The following is a 17,463-nucleotide window of genomic DNA, read 5'->3' on the forward strand; positions in this document are numbered from 1 at the left end:
TGATCCTGGAATAGAAAGTTTTGTTGCCAGGTCAGGAGATGCAATGACTGATAATTTATTGATTACTCACAGTTGGAATTGAAAGCCATTCACGTTCAACTGCAAGAATGGGTGCATTCTCGTCGAGCAGCCCCTCAAACTGCCTCTTCATACTGGTGAGAATACGCCCAACATGGCCCTCGTCGAGCGTGCGAAGGTTGACAGTGTTGCGAGCCAGAGTGGGACCGCCAGCATGAGGATCAAGTCTGATGTTGTCACTCTTTGACATGGGAGCGACAGTCACAGTGAAGTAGCCAATGGTGGCGTCCTTCAGCAGCCTGTACACCGTCTGGAAAGTAGTGTAACGGCTTCGCATGTCTGCCTCTTCTGGCTTGGGCACCTGACAAAAAAATATCAAATTCTGTACTGTCGCCGACAATACAGAATACCAATCAGGAGACTCACAAGGATCTTCTGCACCTTCTTGTTGACCTTCTGTAGCAATTGAAAGTTATAAGTCAACCCCAGTATAGCAGACGTACAAAAATTGTCAGCCACTCACCACTGAAGCAGATTTCTTTACCTTGCTCATCAGTGCAACATCTTCACTGGAGTCACTCATGTTCTCCTCCTCCTCCTCCTCCTCACTGCTCTCGTTGGCGTTGTTACCCTCTTCATCAGTCATCTGCGCCTCACTCTCCTCTGCGCTGCTCTCCTCTGTGCTGCTCTCCTCTTCATCATCAGTCATCTGTGCCTCACTCTCCTGTGCGTGCAATATTTGAGCATCTTGTGCACTTCAGTGGGAGGGATTAATATGCTCACTTCATCACTTGGGACACTGGCAGCACGCTGCAGAATATACATTAGCATTGGCTGAACATTATAAACAATGCCACGCTCATGCTTACCATCTTTCCTTCTTTCCTGGCCTTCATAATCTTGACGCGTGTGGCCTGCAATCATCCAAAACACTTTAGGATACTGTCGACGACGTTACACAATATTTATGATTAACTGGCCTGATGAACAGACTCAGACTCAGAGTCTGACAATTCTGCCTCCTTTACGGCTGTGAGGCTAGCCTGATTGGCAGGCAGTTCACCATAAGTGTCATCAGCCTGCGAGTCAGCATACAAGGGAGTGACTGCAAGTTCCCCAAAGCTGCTGGCGATCTAGTAAATGTCAGTGACCACCCATGTGCATTAATTTGTTGTTTATCCTACCTCTTTATACTATATGCACAAGCAAAGCCCATCAGTCAGATTGTCACTCTGGCAAGCAGTACACATACAACTTCATAACTTTCTTCAATTGCAGCAACTTCCTGTGCATCTTGATCAGACATTGACTGTCAATTTTTTTGTGTCAGTGACAATACACAAAAAATGAAAAATGAACTCACCATTGGGCTTCCCTTGTCCTCTACCTCATTGGGCTGGGACTCCTGAATGGTGTTGAAGGTCTATGGGGGAAAGAAAGTGAGTGCCATGTTGTAATGTCGACGACAGTACACAAAAGAAGAGAAAAAAATCACTTCACTGATGGGGCTCTGCAGATGTCATTGAGCATATTGCATGTCAGAGCAATGGCAGTAGTATGATGCACTCACAGACATGTTTGAATTTGAGCTTGAGCTGTTATGGCTTCCAAAAGAGGATGGTGGTGGTAGCAGTTCAAGAGTGGTTCAGCCACCATCAACTGGGGGTGCCCCTTTTTAAGCTCAGTGTGGCTGAGTTTGTGTGTGTTTATCATGTGGCTGTGAAGCCACAGGCATGTGATCTGGTTGTGTCCATAGCCTCATTGGGCAGAGTCACATGCAGTGTGGGTACCTGCCTTTCTTTGTACAATCACATGTCTTGCGCAGTAGGAGCTGGTTATGTGCTGTGCTATTTTAATGTGTGGGTACTGCTGACTAAGAGCTATACAGTCACATGACCTGGATAGTGGGCCGTGCACATGATGCATCATGTGATATTCTGTAATGTCGGCGACAGTATGCAATGCATGACTCTGTTGTGGGGTAGCACGGGCATGACACCATGATGAACCCCAAGTAGATCATGGACAATGTCATCACCAGAGCACAGCTAGCTGGCACAGATAATACAATCAACAGTGTAACTAGTCTTGCCACCGGCACTGTTGACATACATGCTCATTGGCTGCAAGGAGTGCATGTACCAGTACATATATCTGGGTGGACACATTGTTTGCGGCTCGTCTGTGCTGACAATGATGAGATTGGAGAGAGTCCAACAATGGATGGCAAGAGGACTCAAGAGTCAATGTCCAGAAGTATTATTCCTACCACAGACATGCTGGTGGATTGCCAAGTTGTTTGTTCCACTATTGTTGTTTCGTCTGCAGCACTACAGTAGTTGTAGCACCACGATTGCTGAATACACATCGTGACATGCACTTCCACTGAGTGTTCTGTATGCCTGCACAACAAGCATCACATCTCACCAATGGCTGACCGTGAGTCAGTCTTTTTGCACCTCACACTGTTGCTCAGCCGGGACTACCAACAAAGTAGCCGCACTTGGTTGTGATGGGTCGGTGTGTGTCACAGTACTGAGGACATGCACTCCTCAGTGCCCCTACATTGGTGCTCGCTCCATGGCGTCATGACCTCCAACCCACTGCTGGTTGCAGAGTGACTGCCAACAGTGCTTGTCTGCTGACCACACAGAACAACAGGTGGCAATATTCATACCACAAGTAACTACAGAACGTGGAATGTGCTTTGTCGGCGACAATACACACTGGCTGCCTGTAGTTCAGGTAGGCACATGACACCATGTGTTCGTGGGAAAGCACCTTGCTGCGCTTATAAGCTCAATCCAAGCTTGACCATCATCTCATTCCTTCTCTTCCCTTCCTTCCACCTCCTCAGTTCATCAATATGCCTTCATATGACAAGCGTGTGTTTCAACTGTTCTACAGCCACCTCCCTCGAAATGGTCGCATCATTGCCTATACCAAAATCTGCCCTGTGTGCCCAAGAGTGAAGCACATCACTGTGCTCTGTCTGGAAAAGCCGTGCTTTGCAGTCTTCTTTGACTATGTGTGTAACTTCACTGTTGGATTGAATGCAAGCTGACTTTGTGATCTAGTGCCCAAAAAGTCCATCCACAGAGTGTCCAGCGACGCCTAGTACAGGCCTCATCCAGTTGCCAAGACCTGCACGGCAGAGGCTGTGGGATGCTGTGATGGCACTAGAGAACCCTCCGAAGCTGGAGGGCTGGCTCTTCCCAGGGGCCGTCAAGGAGATGTATGATGTGTATGCAGTGCCAGAGATGTTCACGGGATATGGGAAGAAGGAGTTCAGGTTGGTTGAGGCCCTGGTGTTTGTCGAGGTGTGTTGTTATTTCTCTCATTCCTGTAAAACCATCTAATACTGTACTACAGGACAGACACCGGCCTATGTCCCTGCCACTCATGGCTGAGGTCGTTGACAATACTCTCAAGTTGATGTTCCGCCAGCCCATCACAGCACAGGTGTTTCCTGCACTGCCATGGTACAGAGAATATCCCGATTCGCCTGTGGCAGTCCCAGCCCTTGACTTCCACTACTACAACCTCGCGATCAAGTCATGGGATTATGCCTTGGGCAATGAGTGGTTTGGTGCCCCAGAAACAATAACCCTCCCCCTCCCCCTTTCCCATATCCCTGTCTTCAAGCGTGGAGACGTGACAGTTGCAGAATACGCAGAAGACTATTCGCTAGGGCGGAAGCGGATGGTGCCGCTCTGTGCAATGACGAACACCTTCTCCCCCCACCTGGAGTTTGAGCGCCCCGTTGGCCTGCGGTATCTACAGTCCTACGTTGAAGCAGAGTGGGTGTTTGGCTTGGATGCAGAGCGCAACTTTGTTGCAACCTGTCCAAGCATTTTGGATGAGGCAGACACCATTTTGGCATTGGATGATTATGTAGTGGTGAAGAAGGACTCAGAGAGTGGATTGTGAACAGTGTTCTGGTCTGTATCATGTACAATGTATTGTTCTTGACTGCACCATTTGTGTACAATGTATACTGAGGCAAATCTATGCATAACAATATACCACTTTGTTATGGCGGCTTCTGGTAAATGTTCACGTGCTTTTGTCCACTGACTGGCTGGATTAGCTATAGATCATCCTCAATGGTGGCCGCAATAGGCCTGCAGATACCAATACTGCAAGATCATCCAGTTGTGTCATGGTCTGGGTAACGTGGTCACAATCAATTCAGCATGCACTGTTATAGTGCTTGCATTTGTCTGCATCACTGGAATATATTACTGGACTCTTATTTCAGCTTCCCAAACAATGATTACTGGTATGGGTCAACATAAAATTGAAATCAGATCTATCTAGCATTCATAACCCTCAGGATCATAGTCATAGTCATCATAGGCTACCTCCTGATCCTCAATCTTCATCCTTGTGTGCTGAGCCTCCTTGTTCCAAGGACAGTGCCAGGTGTTGTGACCAGGGGCATACATTTTGCAGTGTGGGCATTGGTATTTGGAGCAGTTCATTTTGATGTGGCCTGCTTTTTTGCACTTGTAGCACAGCCCAGGCACCTAAAAATAATGACATCAGTTGAAACAGATTCCTAAGCAATCACATCTACATACTATTGGCTGGCGGGCACTGCATTGATGAGATGACTGGCCTGCCTGTGCACCTTGTTGATTCTACCAAAACCCATGATAAGTTAAACTGTGAGACAAAGGGTGGGACATCTCATTACTTGCCTTGGATGTAGGCACCTTTGCAGGCTTCTTAGAGGGCATAGATAGCCTGGACTTCTGAGAGTGAGAAGGCATCTATGCTTGCAGAGAGTGATTAGGCCACAATACAATCATAGTGAGTTACTTACTGTGTGTTGATGGCTGCTGGATTGATGGTGATGGTTCTAAGGAAGGAGAGATGCCATGTATAGGCTGGTATATATATGACAACACACTATTTGCACTTGTTTATGTACTAGTCCATGTCATGTGGTTCAAGCTGAGCTGTCGCAGTGCAGGCAACAACATTTGCTCATGAGTGATGGTAGACGCAGCTACAGCATGTTGCATTGTCGGCGACATTATGAAATAACACCATCAGGACAGGCAGCATGTAAGTGAGAAAGACGGTGATGAGCCCTTAGCTCACCTACCCACCGAAAACACAATTTACGGTCGATACGACGGTACACTACGTCAGTACGGTCGGTGCACTATCCGCCTGTTCGAGGGAACCGCCCGATGTTCGAAGCTCAAGTGTCCATGTTCGGAACCCTTAGTGGCAGAAGCAAGCGGTTGAGAAGTGTCACTACATTGGTAGGACTCCAGAGCAAGTACAGGGCTACGTCAAACTAGCTAGTGACGACCCCGGCAATTCTTGTATCTATGTCCTCGACCACCACACCCATGACCGCCACCCCTACCCCTACAAACAGACGGACCGGCGTCGAAGCCACGGTCAGTGTTGACGCGCTCGAGCAGGCTTTCGAGCAACCCGACGAGGGTGCCGTGCGTGCGGCGCTGGTCGACTGCGATATTGTGGATTGCTCGGCCCATGGACTCGAGGTTGTCGGGCAACTGGCGGAAGTCGGAAAGGATCAACGACTCGCGCTGATACTGCAGATTCGCGAGAGGACAACGTTCGGCCTGGTTGGTCTGTTCGAGCAGTACCAAGGTCTCGGACCACGCGATCGTAGGGTAGGCTGATCCTAGGATGTCTCCCTGGTTGCCATCGCAGTGGAAGACCTCGTCGAGGTAACACATCAACTCGTCAATCTCGGGGAACGACCTAGGAGCAGGAAGCGTATCGTTTGCCAGCATGATGGCCCGGCTGCGGGACTCGAACAAGAAATGCTGTTCAAAGGTCGGTTTGATGGTTCAAAAGATAGTCTAAGTTTGGAGGCACGTACGATCATCCAACGGACTCTGTGGGCCCAAGCCAGCCACTCTCCGGGACTGTTGGCATCGTATCGCGGTTCGACAAGTCCCTCGGTCTTGAGGACCTCGAGGAGGCGGTAGTAGCGGGCAGCATACGCTTCGGAAGTTGGGTCGAGGTGCGGCATGTTTGTGTAAGTCAGGCGAACTCCTGCGGCTGTCTCATATCTTCGAGGACTGTCACTGGCTCCGGTTATGACCTTCGCCGTTTGGGGACGGTCCTCCGTTATTCGGAACCTGCGGAAGGCCGAGCTGGATTCTCTCATGTGTTAGTAGGTCCGGGTCGAGCATTATGCTATCCTCCAATTGGTTGTTTCTCTTATCACTCTCTTTCATCATCTCTCGCATTTACTTGGCTCTCTTGGCCTTCGGACCATATTTTCCTGTATATACTCTGGGACTTGTTCCCTTCGAATCCCAGAGAGCCCCTTACCCTCTCAATCTCACCTCGCACCGGCGAGGTTCGTCAGTCAGCCAGTACGTTCGAAGTCAGCAAGTTCGCCAGTCAGTCAGTACGTTCGAAGTCAGTCAGTCAGTTTGCCAGTACGTTCGCCACCTCGTAGTTGCCCCGAGAGGCTCTACACTTCTTCTCCTGCCGTCGCTCGCCTTCCTTGTCACCGTTCGTTCGACACGTCTGTCGAAACCCTCCCTCCTACCTTCGAAGCTCTCCCACGTCGTTCGGAGTCTTGTCCGTCCTCCTCCTTCTTACCTAGACCACTGTACAGTCCCCCGTACATCTCATAGAAGCAGAGGCCTCGCATACCACTGCTCGACCTCACAGTTGGGTTTTTGTGTGGCTTTTGTGTTCTTTTCGGTCGCGTCAACGGATGGCATGGCCAGAGTATCATACCAATGGCACTTTATAGTGTGCAGTGGTCATGTGTCATGTCAACAATGCCAGAATGCATCAGCATATGTGTTGATGTACAGGATGTGTACACACAGCACATGTTGCAGTACAGCATCAGTATCAAGGTATTGGGAGTGAAGGCAATATGACATATGAACAGTGACATTGTATATACATGCCATGTTGGTGGCATGAGCGATGTTCCTATTTGGGTACTGTGGGGCACAGCAAAGCAAGTATATTCAGTGCCTGTGTTGACAACATTGGGAGCAAATTATCACACCACACAAGGTGAGGAACTGATCACACTGAGAACCATGCCAATGCCACACGAGACGGGCAACTGACCATGCTCAGAACAATCCCAATGCCACACATCCCCCCTTGTCTATTGGGCTTCACTGCCATCTTCTGTGTCAATTGCCTAACTTGCAGAAATTATGTACTGTCACTGACAATGCAGAACAAAACAATGCCACACAAGACGGGGAGCTGACCATGCAAGCACCTGCAGGGTCTGCATTGGGAAGCCTTATTCCCGTGTGTTCCCGTTTTGGTAAGCAAGCACCTGCGTGACCATATAAGGAACTGCGTGCACCATATAGGGAACTGCATGCACCATATAGGGAAAGCAGTTCCCGCGTGTCCTAATCGGGGTGCATGCATGATATATAAGCACCTGCGTGCACCATATAGGGGAAACAGTTCCCGTGTGTCTTAATCAGGGTGTGTGCAGGTTTTCCCACATTGCACACTGCGGGGTGCAGGGGATTATACAACTACAACATGTGACAAGGCATCTAGAGAGCAGTAGAGCAATCTAGATTCATTGGGACAAACTCATCGCAACCACACACACACAACGGCATGACATGAAGGCACACTGCAGAAGCTCAGACAATGCAGACCCACAATACACGACCATGCATGCCCACTATCTACCATCATCAACATTGCAGAAATTATGTACTGTCGTTGACAATGCAGAACAAAACAATGCCACACAAGACGTGGAGCTGACCATGCTGAAAACAATCCCACAGCACCTGCAGGGTCTGCATTGGGAAGCCTTATTCCTGTGTGCTCCCCTTTTGGTAGGATAGCACCTGCGTGCACCATATAAGGTGCTGCGTGCACCATATAGGGAAAGCAGTTCCCGCGTGTCCTAATCGGGGTGCGTGCATGATATGTAAGCACCTGCGTGCACCATATAAGGTGCTGCGTGCACCATACAGGGAAAACAGTTCCCGCGTGTCCTAATTGGGGTGCGTGCATATTTTCCCGCGTTGTATCCTGGGGGGGGTACAGGGGAATATACTACTAGGACCACGCTTCCAAGGATCCTTACCGACGATATCCTCTGCTAAACACGCAACTTCACTATAATCGCTTCTTCAAGGACAGGGCAATTGTACGTGCTAGGGACATCATAGCTCATTTCGCCGCCTTCGTGTATGACTCAGACGAGATCGGAGAAAGTTGTGTCGTTGTTCGCTCCCTTGACCGTGTACGTGGATCCCGCCTTTGTCTGTCAGTGCTTGTACCGATCGCCCCACAGAAATGAATCTACACATGTGTAGCTATAGACAACCATTTTCATATGCACGATCAGAGCTCCTGCGTAGCGCTCACGAGCTTCGAAATGCTCTCGATATATATACTGTCTGAGTATCGGTGCTACGTGTAGCTCCGGAGCTACATATGTAATGCAAGCGCGGCAGCTCCAAATCTTGACATTGTCGCGCGAGCTCCACTGACCGACTGAGCTCCGTCGTGCATACGAGCTCCCTCGAAGCAACCCGTGAGCTCTACTCTGCTCCGAGGCTCATCGCCGAAAGCGCATACCGTTAGCAAGAGCTACTGACATGTAGCTACCGCCGTTAGCTCCCGACGACTGTTCGATGTTCGACACTCACACCAATCCGTTGGCAACTTAGCAAGAGCTACCGGCATGTAGCTACCGCCGTTAGCTCCCGACGACTATTCGGCACTCACATAAATCCATAGGCAACTCCTCTGGACAACCGCACGTTTGGCAGCAGAGGGCACTCGCACGTCTCCCGGTACCCCGCGACTGGCAGCGCGCGGTGGTCGCAGCTAGTGCGAGCCCATAAGGCCGCTGTGTACACGGTGAGGTCGTGGAAAGGTTCCGTATCACGGACCACATACCGTGTCAAGAAAGGGGAGGAATAGGTAGACAATCCTAAGGAAATTCTGCGGAAATCCCGCGCCGGAAAACATATCCTCATCCGGGGGAAGATATGTTCGTCATGTATTGCCTATTCTGTACGTATTCCGTACAAATTCAGGGGCGGAATAGGGAAACTGATTGCGGTCAGGAATACGCGCAGAAAACGTACAGGAAAGTTCACGTGTTATGTTCCATAAAAGGTTGGTGATCGTGACCGTGACAGGTGACCAGGTCTTGGGTGTTTCCTCAGCCTATTCCTCGCGGTTATATGGGCCATTGCCTGCCATGGAAGCCGCTGAGAAACCGAAGATGAGTCTTCGACTTGTTATGTATGTTCCTTGATGGTTGCTTAGTGATCGTCAATGCTCTGTACACATTATGACCCAGGAACCGATCATCTATATATCAGATGTCCGTGAGTCGCGAGTGCGAGGATTACTGGGATTCCCAAGGACACGAGTGTGTCATACAGTTACCAGGAAAGCAGCGAGCTCAGGTCGCAGACTGATCATGACAGGGACAGCGAAGAGCCCTGGATGAGCGTGGAACGAATGTGCGTGGTGCATAGCCTGACGGTCGGACAGTTTCAGAGGAGAATGGAGGTAACTTGCGACTCGGACTCGGAGGAGAGAATGGAGAAGGCAGTGGCACAGCGCACGAAGAATTTCGATCGACAGCATACTGTAATAAACGCAGATTTGTGATTTGTGGTGGATAGCCTTGTGTGTGTGGAAAGGGTTCGGACGCGGCCGGTTCGACCGACGCGGGCGTCTGAGAGTGGAACCCGCTCCTCGTCCCGCACCATGTCCTCGATCGCAGACCACCACCGAACCCCCACCAAGCACGACCCAGCACACCCCGCAGAGCCCACCATGTCCAACAGTCTCTCCCCCACCGACCTCCGCCACATCACCTCCAGCTCGAACCTCGCCAGCCCCCGCGAGCGCAGGCTCTCCAACCGCAACTCCCAACATCTACGCACCCACCGCGTCGGCTCCCGCTCGCCCTCGTCCATCCCGTCCTCGCCCACATCCGTGTAGGTGACTTGCCACTGAGTCTCTGTGTGCGCTGATCTGTTTGCAGCCACTCGTCATCCTCGGCCATCTTCGAGCGCGACATCGAGCCCATCACGCCCGCCGCGGCCGTCTCGCCCAACGCCGACCCCCACCGCATCGCGCGCGGCAAGTACACCGAGCAGCTCGAGCAGTCCGTCCCGTCCGTGCTCGACAGCGCAGCCACCGTCCTCGCTGCGTCCGATGTCCAGGACGACGACTTTGATGCCGTCTCCATCATCACCCCCGCCCCGCCCGACAGTGGCTACCGCTCCGGCTTCGCAAGTCCTTCCAGTCGTATGAGCAGCCGCAGCCCGAGCCCGACAGGCGTCAGCCCCGGCCGCCGCACGAGCCTGCTCTTCAGCACGAGCCCGACGAGCCCGCTGCAGTTCATCCACACGCAGGCGCAGAGCCCCGTCCCGATCGCGCCCCTGCCGACCGTGCCCGCGACGCCGACGTCCGCGTACTACTCCGCGGCAGCGTCCGCCGTGCCGTCCGAGGTGAACTCGGAGGCGTCCTCGCCGACGACCGCGACGCACCACGAGCACCCGCTGCACTCTTTGCCAACCTCGCAGCCGACGACGATCACGATCCCCGCACCCTTCATCCCGCACCCGCCCTCGCCCAAGGCGGCCGCCAAACGCCTCTCCTTCCTCTCCTACACGGACCTCCTCTCCTCCGCCCCGTCCTCGACCCTGCCCCTCTCGTCCGTGCTCACGAACGAGCCCCCGCACCTCCCCAGCGTCATCGGGCTCCCGCAGGCGCTGTACGCGGCGAGCTCGAGCGCAGGCAGTGTGCGCGCAGCGAGCGTCATGGAGCGCGATACGGCGAGCCAGGTGGTGGACGACGTGGGCGGCGAGTGGGAGCGGGAGGGGCTGGGGAGGGGGCTCGAGGAGCGCCTGGAAGCACTGAACTCGGGCGCGACTGGAGGCCCGCCTGCTGTCGTGCAGGTCTCGGGGCGGGCGTAGCGCCGCTCACGACATCACCCATGCTCTCACCCTCCCTCTTGGTCGCTCTCGCTGGATAACACAACGCGGTCTGACGTGCGGACAGACGCTCCTTTCGCCTTTCATGCTGGAACCCCTACTCTATGCGCTCCTCCTTAATCCCCTATGCGGTCTTGGGCTCGTCTCCTCGGTGTTCGATGTACTCTATATCTCGGCGAAGGGTCTTTAGTTCGCGTCGTCCCGCTTCCCCCGTCCATCCGCCCTCGCCCCCTAGCCCTCTTCGTTCTCCCCTCACTAATCCCGGCCCGGCGCACGACTGACGACTCTCGCTCCGGCTCGACGTGACGTGCGTATTTAACTCGGCCCCCCATCGCGTCCGATCCCAGAACGAGCGAATCAGAATCAGAATAGGAAGTTTACTCTGCTGCTACCACTTACCGGTATACCCTCGATAGCCTGTGTGCGTGTAATTGTCATTGACATTAGTTGCGAACCGAACGATGGGCTGGTGTGCCGGGGAGCGTGTCCTGGATATCGACGTTTCGTGTCTCGCTGCTGACCTGCCATTCCAGCTTGAACGCGGGGCTCGGAACTCCTGGTCGCTGCGTGCGGTTCGCTCCGGGTGGGGTGGTGTGAGCACCTGTACGGGGCGTTGGTAGGACCCGTGACCGTGAGCAGGTAGATAGTCTGGTGGAGGTATGGGGCTCCGACGCCGCCGTGGACCGTGCTCCTGATTTGGGCGAGCACGCTGGCGTGTAAGGTGAGTGTTGCGGTGCTCGCTCAGACGTCCTATTCGTGGTGCTGAGCGATCTGGGTGTAGGTTGCATGCTCGGTCGTGCGTGTAGCGCCCGGGCGGGTCTCCTCGTTGGACGATCCCTGTTCTTTCTCTTCGCTCCGTTTCACATGTCCCGCCGTGACCTTTGAAGGCAACGCACGTCCGCCATGAGATCAATCATCGCCGCGCAGGTCGGCCGAAGCGTTCGTTTGTACATTTGCCGTCTCGTGCGCACGCGACTCACCTGCAAGGTGAGTGCTGTGGTGCTTGTTGGAAACCCGCTCGTGGTGCTGACGATCCGTTCGCGATCTAGGTGCACATAGTATGCGCGCACACACGACTCGTTTGACGATCCCTTTCCTCTCTTTTCTTCGTTCCGTTTCACATCTGTCATGGCCTCCCGAGGACAACGCACGCTCGTCGTGAACACAGGCAGTCCTGGGCGCGCATGTCAGCCCAGGCGTTCGTTCGTACATCGCCGTCTCGTTCGCGCGCGACTCGCTCACTGTTCCTGCGATGCTGCTGTGGCCGGCGACGTGTTTTCGGCGGCAGGTCTCGCAAGGCCGATGTTCCCGCCAGCCTCAAGATCAAAGTCCGATGGAAACTCGCGGACATGACCTCCCTGAGGGTTGCGGTCCGGTATTGATACGGACTGCATGCAGCCAAATTATGTAGGTGAGCGTCGTCGTTACGCAGTGTTGGGTGCCCGCTGCTGCGTCCGGGCTCAGGTTCAAGTTTCCCGGGACCCGGTCTACGACTGGGTACCAACCACGCTCGCGTGTGGAGGGGTGAAGGCTGCTATTTGTTACAACATCCGGGCGGCGGCGGTCGAGATCGACGGTAGGCGGAAGGCTCGTCGACGTTCATCTGGTGCCCGGGTCTCCTCGCATCACACAGGAGTGCCAACGTGCGTTCCTCTCGGGTGCTGGGTTAGACGGTCTCGATTCGAAACAGGCTTGCTTCGTTCTCGCATCAAGCAATCGCTGTTCGGTCGTATGACCCGCCGTAGATTCAGGACATCCCGCTCACCAATACCGGCCGTACAGACGGGCCCAGCGCCGACAGGGGCACGCGTTGCGTTGACAGATCCACGTTCTGCCGACTCGCCACGGCCCGCGGGATGCTGTGGCCGTCACCTCACTCCTGCGATGCCATGGCTATGGCTGCGATGCGGTCTACCGGCTGGTCGCACGACGCCGACGCACTAGTTGGGTTCGGAACCATCGTGTCTGGTGTGGACTGACTCGGAGACATGGTCTTTCGGCCCCGACGAAGCTTCCGGCGGACGGTCCTGACCTGGTACGTGCACGCTCGCGTGTATCGTACAGAAGCATCTTTGTCAGTTAAAGTGGATTAACAAGGGTACTTAGAAGTACCTTAGGTCAGATTAACTTGGTACACTAATGTACTTCCTAATCTGTGATCCAGTATTGATCCAGGATTAGCAAATTGGATTTAGAGGATTAGAGTTTGGATCAGTGTCATTAATCCTGGGCTAATCTGGGTGGATTAATACCAGCTAATCTGATGAGGCTACTGGATTAACTGATGATTTAAAGTGGATTAAGAAAATAAATGGCACCAGCCAGGATTGAACCCCTGACCTCATGCAAGATTACATAATCACCTATTTGAGTCGGACTCTCTGCACTCTAACCACTTCACCATATGGTTGTTATAAACCTAGAAACACAATGCTATATGACACATTCTCTGAATGCTGGACTTAGACATATTCTGGCCCTCTGTTACTGTGCTCTGCACATACCTGGTTAATCTGCAGATTAGTACTGGATTAACACAAGCTGATCTTTCTGGATTAGTGGTGCTAATCCTCAGTCCCATCTTGTCTTAGACCAGCTGTGTTGCTGCATGGATTAACAAAGTTAATCCAGTGGATCAGAGCATACTGATCCAAATCTCAGTGATGGATTAGTGTACTCCAAATCTGATCTCAAAACTGGCTTAAGTGTAGATAAATCCTGGTCTCAGAATTGGATTAACTGTGAGTGTAATCTTGGATTAGAGATTTGGATTGGTACAGTTAATCCAGTTTTAAATCCAATTCTGAGATCAGGATTAGAATGTATTGATCCATGATCTATCTACACTTAAGCCAGTTTTGAGATCAGATTTAGAGTACACTAATCCATCACTGAGATTTGGATCAGTATGCTCTGATCCACTGGATTAACTTTGTTAATCCATGCAGCAACACAGCTGGTCTAAGACAAGATGGGACTGAGGATTAGCACCACTAATCCAGAAAGATCAGCTTGTGTTAATCCAGTACTAATCTGCAGATTAACCAGGTATGTGCAGAGCACAGTAACAGAGGGCCAGAATATGTCTAAGTCCAGCATTCAGAGAATGTGTCATATAGCATTGTGTTTCTAGGTTTATAACAACCATATGGTGAAGTGGTTAGAGTGCAGAGAGTCCGACTCAAATAGGTGATTATGTAATCTTGCATGAGGTCAGGGGTTCAATCCTGGCTGGTGCCATTTATTTTCTTAATCCACTTTAAATCATCAGTTAATCCAGTAGCCTCATCAGATTAGCTGGTATTAATCCACCCAGATTAGCCCAGGATTAATGACACTGATCCAAACTCTAATCCTCTAAATCCAATTTGCTAATCCTGGATCAATACTGGATCACAGATTAGGAAGTACATTAGTGTACCAAGTTAATCTGACCTAAGGTACTTCTAAGTACCCTTGTTAATCCACTTTAACTGACATCACTGACAGAAGTGTCGTTTCCTCGCAAGCTCAGTTATCGCACGTTCTGGTTGGTGAGCGGGAGACGTACTCGCGAGCGTGGCCTGATGGGATTCGCTACGCCGTTCGGGCTGGTCGAGGTCGGGTATGGGCGGAAGGCTTGTCGACGTTTGCGGGGTGTTGTGGGCACCAGCGTACGCTCCGGGTGGCCATCTCAGATGCTGCAGCTCCCTCTCATGTACTTGCAGCGTGCGGACGACTCGACGGCGTGCGTCACCATGCTTACATCACCTCCTGTGCCCTTGCTTTCCCTCTTGTACATACCTCCCTCGCTCTCCAACGGCCTACTGACACCCGTCGTCTCGAAGAGCGTGCTCCCTCCACCCCCGACTCCGCCATTCGCGAGCGACGCGAGGCCTGAGCGCGCAACCCAAGACGAGCACAGCGCGTCGAGCCCCCGCAGACTGAGCTGAGCAACGTCGTACTGCGTTGGTCGGCATGACTACCCTCTGCCCTCACCGTCTGTCGCGACCGCCCTACGTCCGACATCGACTCCGCAACCGCCTGCCCTAGAGGGTCACGCATTGGGCCTTGCCCTCCGCCGCACGCGCATCCCTCCGACACTGGACCATTCCAATGTATGCGCCGTCTGTCCCTGCCCCGGAGCACTTCGCTGCGAGCGTAGCAACGTGTGCGTGTGTGCCAGAAACCACAGCATCAGCGACACACTCGTGCTGATCCCTCTCCTCCGCCAATCTCAAGCACCCGCGCGCGACGCTGAGGCCTGAGGGCTCGCGCGTCCCACTCAAGGCATGTCGTGATCCGCGTGAGCCGCGTCGAGCCCCGCAGAGTGCGCCGAGCGACTCCTCTTATTCTAGTGCTCTACAACCTCGTCTGTTGCGACAGCCCTCTCGACGAGTGCGCATATATGCGCCAGTGGCGGGAGCCCAGTGCCAGGACCGTGCTTCACGGTGTCGTCGTGGTGTTGCCCCGCGACTTGGAGCTTTACCATATGTCGGCCAGGACTCGAAGGCACGCGTGAGCGACCGTCCTCCCACTGCGCTTGTCCCGCATGGCTGCACTGTGGTGGTGCAGACGACGACGCTCGTCCGAACCCGTCTACACATGCGTGTAACCGCGTCGCTGCGCGTCCTCTCCAGACTCCTCCGCTCGTTGCTCCGGGTCCGTCTGTATGCGCGTCCACTTGGATGGAACCGCTGATCCATATATTCAACTCGGGTGTGGCTGCCTACGAACACTGCCGTCGCCGCGTCTACCGTGCCCCGCCCGCGGTGCGTCTTCAATTGCCCCGCTCGTCTCGAGCTCATAGCATGTCATTTGATACTTTACAGGTGTCTTGGACTTCATCTATCACCTCCAGGCTCCGTCCTTTACCGTCAGCTCATCAGCTTTTGCGATCGCCGCCGACCGAGGTCCCTAGTCGCGTGCGGATCCTCACGGATGTCCGTCTCGGACCCTGAGGGCGAGACCTTTCCCACATGAGGCGATGGTGTATGCACAAGTCTCTTCCGACCCGACAGAGCATCGGCGTTGTAGACGGCGCAGGAGTATGAAGAACGTTCACGGATACCGACTCGGAATGATCCCCGCCTGCATCCCTCCCGTGGCTCTTCTTGCCTCCTACCATCGGCCACGCAGCTGCAGAGCACGTCGCAGCCAGCAAGAGACACGGAGGTGCGACGCTAGTGCGAGCGCGCGCCGTCGGGACGCCGCGTATCGTGTGCGTTTATAATCTTGCCTGGTGCGTCTTGGCTCCTCACTGACATGGCGTACAATCTAGAGTCCCGAGTCAACTTGGATGGCGACAAAGAGCCTTACCACGACGTTCCAGCCGTACCTCGACGCGTCCCCCGTCCGACACCTTCCAGGATATGTAGTAGCACCCCGAGCCCATTCATCCTCGATAGAACCCGTCTCCCGCACGCCGGGGATGCTTCGCGTGCCTTGATTCCGCAGCAGCACTGCGATATGCGAGTCGTCCCCACGGCCGTTGGTGCAGGTGCGCGAAGACGTGTCTATCCGCCGTCCAGTGCCGATGGAGGGAGGCAACCTGAAGTTGGGAGAGATAGGGAAGGTCGCCGCCGCGGCCCATAGTCTCGATCGTATGACCCCGCTCGATCAATCGCGATCCCCTCCGATTGACCGGGGATGCGGAATATACAATTAATGGCCCCGCAGAGTCCAGACGAAGCTCCAAAGCCTCGACGACGCACCTTTCCACCCTTTCTGGTCGTACATAACCTCATCCCCGGCTCTCAACCACTTCTGGTCTAACCTCATCCTCGGTGGCTGCGCAACAAAGTCTCTGTAACACGCAGCCCTGGCCACTCCACAGTAATATGGCCTGCCGTTCTTGTCTGATAAGTCGATACACCCGCCGAGAGGCAGCCGTCCGACGATACGCCGTCTTGCCCAAGGGGTTGCGTGGGTGACGACATGATAGCTGCGATACGACGCAACGGACCCAGAAGTCCTGTATTTGCGGCACCCGGTGAGTTGCCATGCTTGTACGAACAGTCGTCTTGGAGCAATTCTGACGCAACGTTCAGAGTCTTCCAGTCAAGCTGGTTCCGGTCGACGGTCGTCGAACAAGTACAAGCTGTGGTTGAGTTGTGGCTGAAGACTTCGCGAAACCGTGGATGGAGATCGACAGGCGGATCTGGCTAAGCGCGGGATAGCGGGCCCGCGGCATCAACGCGGCAAAGAGCAGGACCTTCTTTCTGACCTCCTCCACATGGACGGAGGCACACGAGCCTCTCCATCTCCTCTCTCTCTCTGTGGCCTCGACATGCCAATCTTGCAGATAGGGTCCATGATCAACCTTATGAGTTTGAGCTCCATGCCGTGAGTACGGATCCCTGCACCTGCCGTCGTTCCTACGCTAACTCTCCCGGCCAGATACAGCGCAGCTCTCGCCGCGGAAGGCTTGCGCTCCGTTGGCCACGGCTCTTGATATGCTAACTTGGGAGCCGCGCTGGCGCGCCATGGCCAC

At 53.6% G+C, this 17,463-nt stretch overlaps 2 protein-coding genes across 2 annotated transcripts; one reads left to right on the forward strand and one right to left on the reverse strand.

Annotated features, from left to right (window-relative positions):
- Positions 1–70: 70 nt before the first annotated feature.
- B0H18DRAFT_1109167 (uncharacterized protein) lies at positions 71–1,651 on the reverse strand (the record flags this gene model as incomplete). Its single annotated transcript, XM_048032752.1, has 9 exons — positions 1,589–1,651; positions 1,514–1,528; positions 1,382–1,441; positions 1,271–1,327; positions 888–932; positions 802–828; positions 542–742; positions 445–474; positions 71–379 (listed from the first exon to the last, which is right to left on the reverse strand). Coding segments are annotated over exons 1-9 (750 nt in total), but the record flags the coding sequence as incomplete, so codon positions are not given.
- Positions 1,652–2,884: 1,233 nt separating this feature from the next.
- B0H18DRAFT_1127125 (uncharacterized protein) lies at positions 2,885–3,948 on the forward strand (the record flags this gene model as incomplete). The annotated part of the gene is made up of 3 exons (XM_048035253.1): positions 2,885–3,046; positions 3,096–3,338; positions 3,391–3,948. 3 exons carry the CDS (start codon positions 2,885–2,887, stop codon positions 3,946–3,948), a joined length of 963 nt encoding a protein of 320 aa, XP_047885473.1.
- Between the last annotated feature and the right edge of the window lie 13,515 nt (positions 3,949–17,463).

The sequence above is a fragment of the Fomitopsis serialis genome (assembly GCF_022376445.1).
Source record: "Fomitopsis serialis strain Sig1Antser10 chromosome Unknown B0H18scaffold_235, whole genome shotgun sequence".
Taxonomy (NCBI): Eukaryota; Fungi; Basidiomycota; class Agaricomycetes; order Polyporales; family Fomitopsidaceae; genus Fomitopsis; species Fomitopsis serialis.